The sequence below is a fragment of the Myotis daubentonii genome, chromosome 19 (genome assembly GCF_963259705.1).
Source record: "Myotis daubentonii chromosome 19, mMyoDau2.1, whole genome shotgun sequence".
Taxonomy (NCBI): domain Eukaryota; kingdom Metazoa; phylum Chordata; class Mammalia; order Chiroptera; family Vespertilionidae; genus Myotis; species Myotis daubentonii.
Window position 1 is genome coordinate 11,779,726 of NC_081858.1, and position 15,033 is coordinate 11,794,758.

General features: G+C 38.4%; 1 protein-coding gene across 3 annotated transcripts in view; it reads right to left on the minus strand.

Moving 5' to 3' along the window:
- Positions 1-3,616: 3,616 nt before the first annotated feature.
- Positions 3,617-15,033, minus strand: part of IFT81 (intraflagellar transport 81) — a 126,161-nt gene continuing 114,744 nt past the window's right edge. For all 3 annotated transcript variants that reach the window (XM_059676808.1, XM_059676809.1, XM_059676810.1), the window contains 2 exons: positions 7,254-7,299; positions 3,617-4,333 (listed from right to left, as the gene is read on the minus strand). In XM_059676808.1, coding sequence (XP_059532791.1) covers positions 4,151-4,333; positions 7,254-7,299 — 229 coding nt within the window. In that variant the 3' untranslated portion in view covers positions 3,617-4,150. The remainder of the gene's footprint in view (positions 4,334-7,253; positions 7,300-15,033) is intronic.

Consider the following 15,033-nt stretch of genomic DNA (forward strand, 5'->3'; position numbering starts at 1 on the left):
AATCATCCAGGGGTTCCTTTCAAGCTCTGGATCCTGTGACTGTTTACCAGGTTTCACGTGCAGTGTTAGCAAGTGGCCATGCCAGGAACCTGCAGTTACACTCTGAACTGGGTGGGAACTAATGCTTTCACTGAAAAACAGGAATCTTTCATTTCCTCCTGTGTTCTGAAGAGTGAATTTCCACAGAAGTAAACCAAGTTTGGTGACTCAAGTCTCTGAGCAATTCCAGAGAGGAAATTGCGAAATTGTTGAGAAAGTACTCACAATTTGCCAAAAGGGGGAGCACGGGAGCAGAAAGCATAGGTGTCCAAGTCTTTTTAAAAAATACTTGTTTGGATTCTGTGTTTTAGTTTTTTATTTCTTTTGCAAGGATGGGATGAAACTAAACGACAGACATGGCCAACTTTCTCTTCGTAAAATTGTCTTAAGACAGGAGAGACAAATATTGAAAACATACCGTTAACTTTGAATGACCTTCTCTATCCTCCTCAGGTAAAAACACTCACCTCATGCCCGGCTGCCACACAGCCCACAGCTCTCACTAAGCTGCTCTCATTAAAAGCGAAAGGAGAAGGAGAAACAGTTACATATTCAACAAAAATGTAACTTTATTTCTCTCCCGGCTGCCACGGATTGTTTAAAAATAAGATTCGTTGCATATATAATCTAGAGCTCACCTTGGCTACAACAATGGAGAAGTTATTGATATAACTGAGTTGAATAAAAGTTACCCACTCCCTAAGGCTAAACACTCCTTCCTGCCAAGCAAGAGGAATGATGTAAGCGCCTAGAACCCTTTGTAGAAACAAGTCTTTGATTCACACTCATTAGTCACTAACGTTGGGTGAATAAAATGCTTGTCTTATTGGGGTTTCTATAAAACACACATCTCCATACGAACTCATTTTCCAATACAAACTTGATCTTTGTAAAAGCAGCTTTGGCAAGCTACCCATTTTGCATGGTTTCAAGTTCAGAAGAAATTGGCAAATTTATATATTTTTAGTTTGAGCAACATATTCAGTCTCTTATTTTATTCCAATTGCCCTTTTATCATGTTAGCTTAAAAAGGTAAGAAACAAACATACTTGGAAAATGCAGAATGGAAAATTTTCCAGAAGTTTTATATATGTTATATAAATGAAGTAGGTAGAATAATACATTTAGATTTATTTGACAGGTTACTGAAATGACTTCTTTTATTATTGCTGTCCGCTGAATTAAAGCAAAATGATAGAAAGTATTAATCTAAAGAAGAAAGTTAAGGGCTCTGCAATTTCCTGAGATCTGGTTGGACTTCCATCTGCCTTTTTTTAAAATATTTTGATTTTTTTTTATATAGAGGAAGGGATAGGGATAGAGAGTTAGAAACATCGATGAGAGAGCAACATCGATCAGCTGCCTCCTGCACACCCCCTATTGGGGATGTGCCCGCAACCAAGGTACATGTCCTTGACTGGAATCGAACCTGGGACCTTTCAGTCCGCAGGCCGACGCTCTATCCACTGAGCCAAACCGGTCAGGGTATGCCTTTTTTTTTTTTTTTTAAGTATAATTTTTATTGATTTCAGAAAGGGAGAGAGAGAGAAACATTAATGAAGAGAGAGAATCATTGATTGGCTGCTTCCTGCATGCCCCACACTGGGGATCAAGCTAGCAACCCAGGCATGTGCTCTGACTGAGAATCAAACTGTGACCTTCTGGTTCATAGGTTGATGCTGGCTGGGCTCCACTGGTCTTTAGACAGTGTGCTAAGACCCTGCTGGTATATTCTCTGGACTTGGAAAATCCATGATCTTGGATTTGGTTGGTAACAGATTTAGAACAGACAAGATACTATCCTATTATAAAATTCTTCTTAAAGGACAATCTTTAAAATTGGATCATTTCCTGAACCAATGCAGAAAGCAAGATAAGCAATGGCCTTTGGAATTTACAGTTTATATAGTGAGTCCCATGCAATGGTTGGCAACACTAAGTCCCAGGACAAGGAAATGTGAACACAGAAGCAGGTTTTGCAGGCTACATTTTTCTCCTTTATTTGGGCCATCATGTAGAAGACAGATTATTTTCCAAAACTATTAAGTACTTTCATCAACTAGCCAGCTAGAGCATCCGTCCTGAAGGAAAAATGTAATAGGCTCTTCTTCTGTTAGTGCCAGCTGTCCAAAACAGTTAGAGTTAGTCAACGCTGTTTAATGTTACAATCAAATCTGGACATGAGTGGGAAAGTCACTGTACCAAACCCATTAAGCTGCATTACTAAATGTCCAATGTTACATAAAAACTATAAATAACTTTGTACTGTTAGGGTTTTTTTTTTTTCCAATTTGCTTTTCTTGAAGCAATAATGTTGTTCTGCTTCAGTTAAAGTAATTTTGAGGCTGCCTTAGTGTTTAATCCAGATACTCTTTCGGTGTGGAATAAAATGGCAAGCAATAATCAAGTCAGAATTAAAAGCATTCCTTGGAGTATCTGTTGTTAACAATGTTAAAAATGAAGAGAAGAGCACCAAAAGATAGTAAAGGCTAAAAAATTAAACACAAGGCTTAATCATTTTATAAGCGGACTTTCCTTTGGGAAATAAAATGCCATTTCTGTAAAGGGTATCTAGTCTTTTTTCTAATATATGCAAAGGAATTCATGCTCTCGTTCAAGGAACATCAATCCCTTACTACTTAACAATAACAAGCCAGCAACTAACACTGAACAAACATGTCTACCTCAATGTTCAAAACCTGACCAGTGAATTAAGAAGGGTTTGTTTCCACACACTAAAGCCCAGCCTTGACTCTCGTAGAGTGTGGCTGATCTAACAGCTGAGCTAAAGGCACAAAGGAGGTGGCTGGTGGTTGATATCTGCCCAACTAGGAGGCTCCAGTAAGCTGAAGACCGGATCAAACCACTTACTAACATAGAAATGCTTTGTTTCTTAAAACTTGTTAGAAGTTTCCTTCTACACTTACCTGGTAAATGGTTCTTGGGATAGCTTCTATAATTACCAATAATCTCCATGCTAGTAAGTTTCTCTGATTACCAAGAAAGAAACTTTCAAACAAAAATTACAAGTAGGACACATTTGGGAACAAAGATGCAAAGCTATAATCAACGGGTGTATATTCTGAGCAGGAGTAGAAACAATTTTTTTCTTCATTAATCCCTCCTCCCCGCACTCCTTAAAAGAGCTAAAAAGAACTAATTAACCTACGATGGACATGCTAACAATTTCATATTTGAGTGTCCAAACCTAAAGGAAAAACATTTTGAAATGTATCTGAAAGTTGAAATGAAACAAATGGTGGCATATAAATTTAATATCTTTCTTTAAGCAAAAATCAAAGGGATCTTCAAATACCTTGTCTAGATGAAGCAGAGACTAGAAGCACTTTGAAGTCTTGAATTTCACTTGGAATCCTGTGCTAACTTTTTAGCACATGATAACATCTGTATTCTGTGACATTTTTTATATTTAAAATAACAGTTCCCCAGACCTAAGTACTATTTTAGATTTTTGATGAAAATAAGTGATAATCCTTAAACTTAATACATACTATAACTGTTACTTAAAAAATAAATTTTGACACAACTATATTAATTTTTAAATAAATAGCCATGATATGTACACCAAGTTTTATTGCCTTTAAAGTAATACGAATGTTATTCAAAATATTAAATTTTCTTGAATTTGACAGAAGGAAAAGAAACTGAAGTGAAACTGTAGGAATTGCTGAACTTCAGATAAATGTTTCTTCAAAACAAGAGATATTAGTTCCTAAAAGATTCTTCTAAAGTTAAAAAAAGATTAAGAAAAACATTAAGCCATTGGGTTACTACATTTAAAAAAACTACATGTTTCTTAATGGACATATGTTTACATTTACATATAGTAAATTTCATCTCCCATCTCATAAAACTCAGAAGACTCCCCTGATGTCTAAACTAAGCAAAAATAAAAGCCTTTTTTTCATATTAAAAACTTTAAAACCTAAATCTGTTGTTGTCTTAACATTATTTTCCAAAAAAGCTTAATAGGGAATGGCTAATCCGAAAGCAAAATGTTGCACAAACCACTTTCAAGAAAAGAAATACACCACGGGAGTATGCTTATAGAAGTCGTGTCAGCTAAAACCCCGAGTGGCGACACATGAATTCAGAGTATCAGCCGGTCCTCTCCTCCCTCCTGAATTACCTGACCGATGGAAGTTTGGTTTTGTTGTTTCAGAAAGCACTGTTTCTTACATTCCATCAATTGTTCAAAATCACGCCACATTTTCACTTGTTTCATATTTGGACCGTGACTTTCTCGTACAGCTTTTTGTTTCTCCCGAAGTTTCTATCGTAAAAAAAAAAAAAAATCAAGAATAATTAAGTCTCAGTTACAGGGATTTACTTCTATTGCCATAATCAGAAGAATATGCTATGCCTTGTACAATCTATAATAATAAAAGCATATTATGCTAACTAGACCAGACGTCCTTCCAGATAACCTTCTGGATGAAGCCAGGGCTGGAGGGAAGCCTGGGTCCCGGGTGCCAGAGGGAAGCTGGTGCCAACAGTTGGGAGAAGAAAGGCCTACTCTTGCACGAATTTCATGCATCGGGCCTCTAGTTCATGAATAATAGTCAACTGAATCAGGTTCTTCTATGAAGTATGAAAACTAAGGTTATACAAGTTAAATAAAGTTACCATTGACATATGACAACCTGCAGTTAAAGAAACCAACACAAAAACATAAAAGAAAGGGGAGGGGGAATAAAGGGAATCAGAAAACTGGAACTGAAAGAACGACGCAGATTTGGGAATTGGAAGACTTGAGTTTCAGCCTTGGTTTTGCCATAAGCTCTAAGTAAGGCACTGAATGCCTATAAACTCCCGTTTTCTAAATGGTCAGTTAAGGCCAATAAGAGGGGATACTTATGAAAGTACTAGAGGCTCGATGCACGAATTCATGCACGGGTGGGGTCCAGCCAGCCTGCTGGCCAGGGGGAGGAAGCACGGGTGGTTGGCCAGCTGGCCCTGCCCCCTGGTCGAACTCCTGGTCAAGGGGACAATTTGCATATTAGCCTTTTATTATATAGGATTTACTTTATAAGGTTGTTTTTTCATATGATGTAATAGATATAAAAAATACATGATAAACTATCATGTGTTATGTTATTATTAAATAGTGTATTCTTTCCTGACTCAGTATATGCTCTATGTATGCATATATTTCTAAAGGAGAATGTTTAGTGATTTTTTTTTTTAAAGTACACTATTAAATTGGCCCAAATCCTAATTAGAATTATCTTTGTTACTAATAACTGATATGGTTCCACCTACTAAAACTTCTACTCACTGACTCTAAAATTATAAACGGGAATAAGAACATTTTTCAGTAAATTGCAAAAATGTACTTCAGGTCTATATGGTGACCAATTGAGGAAGAATGACTGAAAGGAGGGGTAGCACAGAGTCAGAGACGAAGAGAGGCAAGAAAGGAAGGAAGGAGAGCAGAGGAAACAGAGCAGATGACAGCGCACATAAGGGAGCAGTGACAGAAATACACTCACACCGAGCTTGGGACATCATCAAGAAAAACAGAAAAGCAAGCAAAGACACAAACAGACTACACAGAGGCATCCCCATCTTTCCCTCTTTTAGGATATAACTGAGCTACTGGTTGATCTAAGGACACCAATGAGAAGACTGGTAGTTGATATTTGCCCAAATAAGAGGCTAAACTAAGCTGAGGACCAGATTCAAACCACTTACTAAAAACTGCCCTCTCAGCTATGGCTAATGAAAGCAAAGGTAATAGCAATCAGCAATAGGAAACAAAACAGAATTAAGAAAATATAATTTAAATATAGCCAGCAAATTTTTGACATAATACCTGGCATGCAAATACACCTATTTAAGTCTATGTTACAAAGAAAGTATCTTACAAAAAATATTTTTATCCTCATAAACTAAAACAAAGAGTCCGATCAAGAATTTTAAAAGTTCTGAGCATGATTTTAAGATTAAGTTGCTACTTAAACTGTAACTTTTCTTATATTATTGGAATAATTTCCTTGTCAAAATCCTAACAATCTATAAAAGTTATTTAAAGAACCAAAGACAGGATGTGGGTACTGTATCAGAAATATTAAGTTTAATTTGCCTCACACCCACATGTATTTGAAACCTTTAACTTATGAATGCAACTGACTTTCATATATAATTAATTAATTATTTTTTGGTTAATCCTCTCCTGAGGATATTTTTTCCATTGATTTCTAGAGAGTGGAAGAGAGGGAGAGTGAGAGGGAGGGAAGAAAGAAGGAGGGAGAGGGAGAGGGAGGGAAGAAAGAGGGAGGGAGAGGGAGAGGGAGAGGAAGGTAGGGAGGGAGGGAGGGAGGGAGGGAGGGAGGGAGGGAGAGACAGAGAGACAGAGAGACAGAGAGACTGACTGATATGAGAGAGACACATTGATTGGTTGCCTTCCACACATTCCTGACCGGGGATCGAACCCACAACCTGGGTATGTGCCCTGACCAGGAAATGAACCCACAGCCTTTCAGTCTACAGATGATGCTCTAAGCAACTGAGCCACAATAGCCAGGGCTGTGCCTTCACTTTTATAAAACTAAATTCCCAAGAAAGTATCTATGTCTTTAAAAAGGCTTAAGAAGGATCCTATTTCCCTTTGAAAACTGTACTAAAGCCCTGGCTGGTTTGGCTCAGTGGATGGAGCTTCGGCCTGCGGACTGAGGGGTCCCTGGTTCGAGTCCGGTCAAAGGCATGTGGCTCGGTTGTGGGTTGGGTCCTCGGCCTTGACCAGGGCTTGTGCGGGAGACGACCAAATTGATATGTGTCTATCACACTGATGTGTCTCTCCCCCTTCCTCCCACTCTCTCTAGAAATCAATGGAAGAATATCCTCCAGTGAGGATGAACAAAAGGAAAACTGTACTAAATCTTTTAAAAATTAATGAGAATGTCATAACCATGTACTGGAAACCCGAATTAGACATATTAAAAAAAAATAGCCCAACTGTTTTGGCTCAGTGGATAGAGCATCGACGGACTGAAGGGTCCCAGTTCTATTCTGGTCAAGGGCATATACCCGGGTTACAGGCTCTATCCCCAGTGTAGGGCATGCAAGAGGTAGCTGATGAATGATTCTCTCTTATCATTGATATTTCCATCGCTCTCTCCCCCTTCCTCTCTGAAATAACTAAAAATATATTAAAAGTAAATAAGTAACTAAAATAAATAATAAATTCTTACCTTTCCAAGATTTTCTTGTTCAGCAATATTTTTGGTATACTGTTCCCTAGAGAATCAACATAATAATTTAACTTCAATTGATTTGAACATAAAACATTAACGTATCTACCTAAATATATTAAACAATGAAATTTAGAGTACTGGAGTCAGAAGAAAACCCATTATCAAATATTTTCTTTACTCATCCTTAGTCAGTTTTTAGAAGTACACTAGACTAAACAGTAATTTAAGGGGAAAAAAGACAAAACATTGCAAAAAATTAAGAGAATTAAAATGTTAAGTACTATTTCTTGTTAATCTACCCTTAAAACAATGGCAAGCCATTTGCTTAAATTACTTTGTTTTTGAGGAGGTTTGCAAAAGGGAGAAAGGATATATATTAAAATAAACACTAGATAGCATCTAACCCTGAAATTCCAGTTCTAGAAAGTCATTCTACAGAAAAACTCTCATAAAATAAAGATAAAAACAAAAACCATTTACTTCACCACTGTTTATAACAGTGAATATCTGCAAACAAACTAAAGCTGATAGATGGGGAAATGTTTAAATAAATTATAGTACTCCGTTTAAAGGAATAATAGAGAGCTATAAAAAAGAATGAGGTAGCTCTATAAATACCGAAGTGGAAAGAATTCTAGATAAACTATGAAGAGAAAAACTGTATGTGTAGTTTAATTTTATTTTTGTATACACATAAAAAAATTTCCCATGCACTTGCTAGCATGCCCGCACGTGCGCGCGCGCGCGCACACACACACACACACACACACACACACACATTAGCAAATGCATGGGAAAAGAATATGGAATAATGTACATCAAAATATTAACATTAGACATTTCTGAGGCATGGCAATGTGGACAACATTCCAATTTTGTGTACTATATTTCATAATGGTTACTTTTTGTATTTCTTTTGTAAGCTAACAAAAACTGCAACATTTTAATGTAAAAATACAAATAACTTTGTATTACATTTTTAAAAAAATACATTTTATTGATTTTCTTTTACAGAGAGGAAGGGAGAGGGATAGAGAGTTAGAAACATCGATGGGAGAGAAACATCGATCAGCTGCCTCCTGCACACCCCCTATTGGGGATGTGCCCCGCAACCAAGGTACATGCCCTTGACCGGAATCGAACCTGGGACCCTTCAGTCCAAAGGCCGACGCTCTATCCACTGAGCGAAACTGGTCAGGGCTGTATTACATTTTTTAGCAAAAGTATAATTATATCTTAATACTACATAAGACAAAAAGTGAGATTTAAACTCTTTTTTTTAAAAATATATTTTATTGATTTTTTAGAGAGAGGAAGAGAGAGAGATAGAGAGTTAGAAACATTGATGAGCAAGAAACATCGATCAGCTGCCTCCTGCACATTCCCCACTGGGGATATGCCCGCAACCCAGGTACATGCCCCCGACCGGAATCGAACCCGGGACCCCTCAGTCCGCAGGCCGACGCTCTATCCACTGAGCCAAACCAGTTTCGGCGAGATTTAAACTCTTAAGGACAAAGATTAAAGGATGAAGAGAGACTTTAGACATCAAATTTGGATGGAAAAAATACTAGGTTTCTGTGTAAACTACACTATAGTAGGTATTTACAAAGAAATTAGACAACACAAAACTGAGAATCGAAGAAATCACAGATCACAAGAGAAACCCTAGCAGTCTAAGTGAAGGAAGATTTGCATTTCTGCAAAAAGGGAGGTGAATGTGATTAGAATAGAAACAATGTCAGTCAAAAGTACCCCATGTGCTTATAGAGCTGAAGTGAAGGTAGAATTTGTGCACAGAAGTGAGGGGATAAACACAATCTTGATGGACCTTCATTTTGCTCTTAGAATTTATGAGACACTACGTCAAACTGTTTGCCTTTCCAGCTCTCCAGTGAAAAAATAGCCAGTAAGATGTAAATGACATACTAGCTTAAGAAGAATACATGGTTATAGTCCAAATTGCTTTAAGTATTTCATTTATTACCCTAGGCCTGAGAAATGTCCACATTGTTTTAGAATTTCCATTGATATTTTATCAAGAAATCAACAGGCTCGCCCTCACTGATTTGGCTCAGTGGATAGAGCATTGACCTGTGTGGACTGGGGGTCCCAGGTTTGATTCCGGTCAAGGGCACATGCCCAGGTTGCGGGCTCGATCCCCAGTGGGGAGTGTGCAAGAGGCAGCCGATCAATGATTTTCTCTCATAATTGATGTTTCTATCTCTCTCTCCCTCTTCCTTCCGCTCTGAAATATATAGATATATATTTTTTTTTAAAGAAAAGAAATCAACAGGCTCATACTCTTTTCCCATGACATTAATCCATAATTTTAATTTATTTGAGAGATAATTATGCAGCACCTGTTATGTACCAAGCATGCCCTGGGGTTTCAAGAAGCAAACAGGCCAGGTAGGTGTGGCTCAGTGGTTGAGTATCTGTGGGGAATCATAGGACTTGGTTGGAAAGTCTGTAAGGAGGAGTCTCCAAGAGGTCAGGGGGCCTCTTGGTGGACCTTGCCAAAGGTGGCAGCCCCTGCCTTGACTTTTCCAAAGAAGTCTGAGTCCCCAGGTGTTTTATTGGAATCTTTATGTTTAGTCTTTAGAAGTCCCTGCTTAAAGGACACTACAGATGCATGTGTCTTCTCAAGGATGCTTACCCTACTGATAGTGTCTGATAGTTAGTTTTAGATCAAGCTATTGTTACAATAAAGGCCTAAGGAGGCAGGCGAATGGGGCTGTTTGGTTTATCAAGCCAAGCAGTCCCTTAGCCCTCTGTTTTATAGAAACGTGTGTCAGAGTAATCATTCACCCATCACTCACAGTCGGCTGGTCAGCCCCAGCAAGTGTCGACCTATGAACCAGGAGGTCAGGGTTCGATTCCTGGTCAGGGCACATACCCAGGTTGCAGGCTCAATCCCCAGTAGGGGGCGTGCAGGAGGCAGCTGATCGATGTGTTTTTATCATCAGTGTTTCTATCTCTCTCCCTCTCCCTTCTTCTTTCTCTAAAAAAAATCAATAAAAACATATTTTAAAAAAAGAAGCAAATAGGACAGATAGTGGTCCTTATGCTGCAAGAACTCATACTATGCTATTTCCAAGCACTGCTGCACACACATTCAACTTGATCTTCTGTGGTATACATTGTTTACCTTATCTTATATAATGAGGAAGTGATGTGCTCAAGGTAAAAAAACTAGGGACTGGGGAAATTAGGTTAGAAACCAATTTTATAGTCCCTCTCTAGTACTTTGAAATAAAACACGTTATCTCTTTAAATAAATTCAAATTCACAATCTTTCAAAACCAAAAAGTACCACAAAAGTAGAAAATGAAATAATAAAAATATTTTATCTATAATAGTAATAATATTTTAAACATGTATCAGTGAGTTGAAGAGTATAGTAACTCTATTAAATTAATAAAATTCTTATAACGTATGACTCTAGTCAGGGCCTAATATTTTTCTATAGGGAAACTAAGGAATGATAAAGGTTATAATAATTTTTAAAATGATGATGAGGAGGAAAAAATCAAGATGGCAGCATAGGTAAACACCTGAAATTGCTGCCTCGCACAACCACTTCAAAAATACAACTAAAAGACAAAACGGACATCATCCAGAACCACAGGAAGGCTGGCTGAGTGGAAATTCTACAACTAGAAGGAAAGAGAAAAGCACACTGAGACTCAGAGGAGGTGCGGAAGTAAAGTGCAGAGGTACAGAGGTGCACGCGGAAAGAGTTGGCAGCTGAGGACGTGGTTGTCTTTTTCAATTGGGAGGGAGACACAAGCTCCCAACTGCTCTGAACTCCAGTTCTGGGCGAGACTCTGGGGACCCAGACTCATACGGGGAGAAACTGGACTGTCTGGCATTGGGCGGAACTTGAGGGCAGCTTTCTTTCAGAGGTGCTTGCAGAGATTACCATGGGACACTGAAACCCGGGGCCTCCTAGGACAGGGCTGAGGATCAGCTATAGCTGTTTGCTCCGCCCTGTTGATTCCCTGAGACCCCACCCCATCCAAGCTGTGCACAGAGGCTTTTGCATATGAATGGCCTGGCCCTTTGCAATCTAAAATTACTTTAACAAACTGCAGCTGGGTCAGAGAGACCCAGAACATCCAAAAGAAGGCCCAAAGCCCCTCAGCAGCTTGCACTGCTTCACAGCTGTGCCTCATCTGGGCACCTCCAAACCCCAAACAAAGAAGAGGAATCTGCAGATCTCTCCATAGCTCTTGCTGGGTAACCTCAGGCAGAGGCTAAATTAGCACCTCCTTAGAGATCCAAGAGCCAGTGTACCCAGTGGTCAGAGTGGGACCATCCACATTACAACTCCTCAGATCCATAAGGGACACACTCAGGGGGCAGACTCAGTGAGCACCAAAGCTCCACTGAAGCAAGTCTTGCCCCATAAGGGTGTCTCCAGCACAGAAGTTCTCCCACCATAGACACAGCTGATTCTCACAGCCAATTGGCCTGGAGGTCAATTCCTCCCAGTGATACCTACAACAATCAAGGCTTAACTACAACAAGACTGTGCACAAAGCTCACAAAGGGGTACACCAAGAGTGTCCACCTCAGGTAATTGGGGAGGCTGAGCCACTAGGCCCTATAGGACACCTAGCACAGAAAGCCACTCTATCAACACAAGGAAGCAGCCAAAATGCAGAGACAAAGAAACAGTTCACAAATGACAGAAGTGGAGGAAAGCAAACTACTGGTTATAGAGTTCAAAACCACAGTTATAAGGATTTTCAAGAATTTTCTAGAAACCGCCGATATATTTAGTAAGACCCTCGATAAAACTAGTGAGACCCTTGAGGTTATGAAAAAGGACCAACTAGAAATTAAGCATACAATGACTGAAATAAAGAATGTTATACAGAGATCCAAAAGCAGACTAGAGGATCGCAAGAATCAAGTCAAAGATTTGAAATACGAAGAAGCAAAAAACACCCAACTGGAAAAGCAAAAAGAAAAAAGAATACAAAAATATGAAGATAGTGTAAGAAGCCTCTGGGACAACTTCAAACAAACCAACATCTGAATTATGAGGGTGCCAGAAGAAGAGAGATAGCAAGATACTGAAAGCCTATTTGAAGAAATAATGACAGGAAACTTCCCCCACCTGGTGAAAGAAATAGACTTACAAGTCCAGGAAGCGCAGAGAACCCCAAACAAAAGGAATCCAAAGAGGACCACACCAAGACACATCATAATTAAAATGCCAAGAGCAAAAGACAAAAAGAGAATCTTAAAAGTAGCAAGAGAAAAACAGTTAGTTACCTACAAGGGAGTACCCGTAAGATTGTCAGCTGATTTCTCAATAGAAACTATGCAGGCCAGAAGGGAGTGGCAAGAAATACTCAAAGTGATGAATAGCAAGAACCTACAATCAAGATTACTTTACCCAGCAGAGCTATCATTCAGAATTGAAGGTCAGATAAAGAGCTTCTCAGATAAGAAAAAGCTAAAGGAATTCATCACCACCACACCAGTATTATATGAAATGCTGAAAGGTATTCTTTAAGAAGAGGAAGAAGAAGAAAAAGGTAAAGATACAAATTATGAACAACAAATACACATCTATCAACAAGTGAATCTAAAAATCAAGTGAATAGACAGAACCTGGCTGAAGAACCTAGCTAGAGAACATGGCAAGAGAACCTGGATAGAACCTGGCTGGAGATCCTGGATAGAACCAGGCGAGAGAACCCAACCATGCTGGTCAACTGAACGCTGCCTCCGTGTAATTCCTTCTTCGCCGACTCCGTCCACACCTTTGGGAACCCCTGGACCTGTTGGGGTTGGACCCCAACAACATTTACTGGGTTCCTACCCTTTATTCAATAGTCATCAAAGATTTGTTGTGTGCCTACTGTGTGGCAGGCCCTTTTGTAGGCTCAGGGATGATACCAGAGAACAGAAGGGAAGGGGAGGGAAGGGGAGGGGAGGGAAGGAAAGGGGAGGAAATTAAAGGAAAGGAAAGGAAAGAAACGAAAAGAAAAGAAAAGAAAAGAAAAGAAAAGAAAAGAAAAGAAAAGAAAGAAAAGAAAATTTCTGCCTTTATGAAGCTTATATTTCCCTAGATGTTGAAATTAAAACAATAAACAACTCAGACATGAAAAAAAAAATCAAGTGAATAAATAATCTGATGAACAGAATAAACTGGGGAATATAATAGAATCAGGGGCATAGAAAGGGAGTGGACTGACTATTCTCAGGGGGAAAGGGATGTGGGGGGTGCAGGAAGAGACTGGACAAAAATCGTACACCTATGGACGAGGACAGTGTGGGGGGGGGGTAAGGGCAGAGGGTGGGGTGGGAACCGGGTGGAGGGGAGCTATGGGGGGGGAAAAGAGGAACAACTGGAATAATCTGAACAATAAACATTTAATTAAAAAAATGATGATGAGGAATATCTGGTTAGAAAACTGATCAGGAAACCAATAGTTCAGTAGCAATATTTCCTTCTGTATTACTTCTATTGGTAATTTTGAAAGAAATAGAACTTAATTTCTAACATTTTATTTTTCAAGAACAAAATTAAGTTCTCACATTTTTGAAATATTAGCATTGACCACATAGACTTATTTGAGCTACGTTTATATTCAATGAAAGAATCTGAATAAGTACATTTAATGTGTTTAGCATGTTATAGTATTAGAAAAACATTCTATTTATAGGATATCTTCAGTCTGGCTTGCATTCCAGTGCATTATATATAAAAAAATTTAGACTCTGCCAAGACATTCCTGGTTTTAGAATCCTTCCTGTAACATTAGTGTACATGCCACTAGAAATCTCAACTGCAATCTAGAATAAATATGAATCCTACATTTTGAGTTCTTACTGGATGATAAAAGCAAAACATCTGAAGTGTGCTAGGGGGAAAGAAAGTGTATCTTGTTCAATTACTGTATTCTATCCCAGCTAGCAATTCAACTCTAAATGTATTTGTAAGGCAGCATTTGATTTATTACAGTTTGCTGCAAGCTATGATGACCAAAAGAATCACCATATAAGGGCTAGTGGTATTGGCACCGCTTCCTTATTCTGAAGGCGGGCACACTGCAGTCACATAGTTTCTAGCTGGAATGCAGTCACTCACACTGTACAATTAGCAGGCAGATGACTAGAGTCCAAGCCACAGGGGACTTTAAAAACAGACAAACCTTAATGCTTACTAAAAAAAAAAAAAAAACCCAAAAAACTATCAAATTATATGTATTCCTCACAAGGGAGAATTATTAATGGGGAATTATTAATGATTACAAGAGTTTCTGTCTATGGTGATAGAAGTTTTGGTAATATATAGTTGTGATGGTTGCACAACAATATGAATGTAATCAATGCACTGAATTGTACACCTAAAATGGTTACAATGGCAAATTTTATCGTATATATCTTTTGTGACAAAAAAAAGTAAGCAAGCAAGAAAGGAAATTATACATATTCCTATTTACTTAACAGGGCTAGACTATACAAAAGATATTTAACAAGAAATAAACCTTAATAATATCTTAGTATCTACTTATTTAAGTACTCCAAATTTCATAACTTCATTTTACAGTCAAACCTCGTTTCTCGAATGTCTCCCATCATGAACAATTCAGTTCTCAACCAAGTTGTTCACAGGAAAAAAATGTCTCAGTTGTGGACTAAAACTTCAGCTTTTGACCTGACAACCTTTTCATGCTATACCTCAGCATGACAAAAAGCTGAGGTATAGCATGAAGGCAATAAACATAGGATAGAATGCTTTTTATTTTATTTA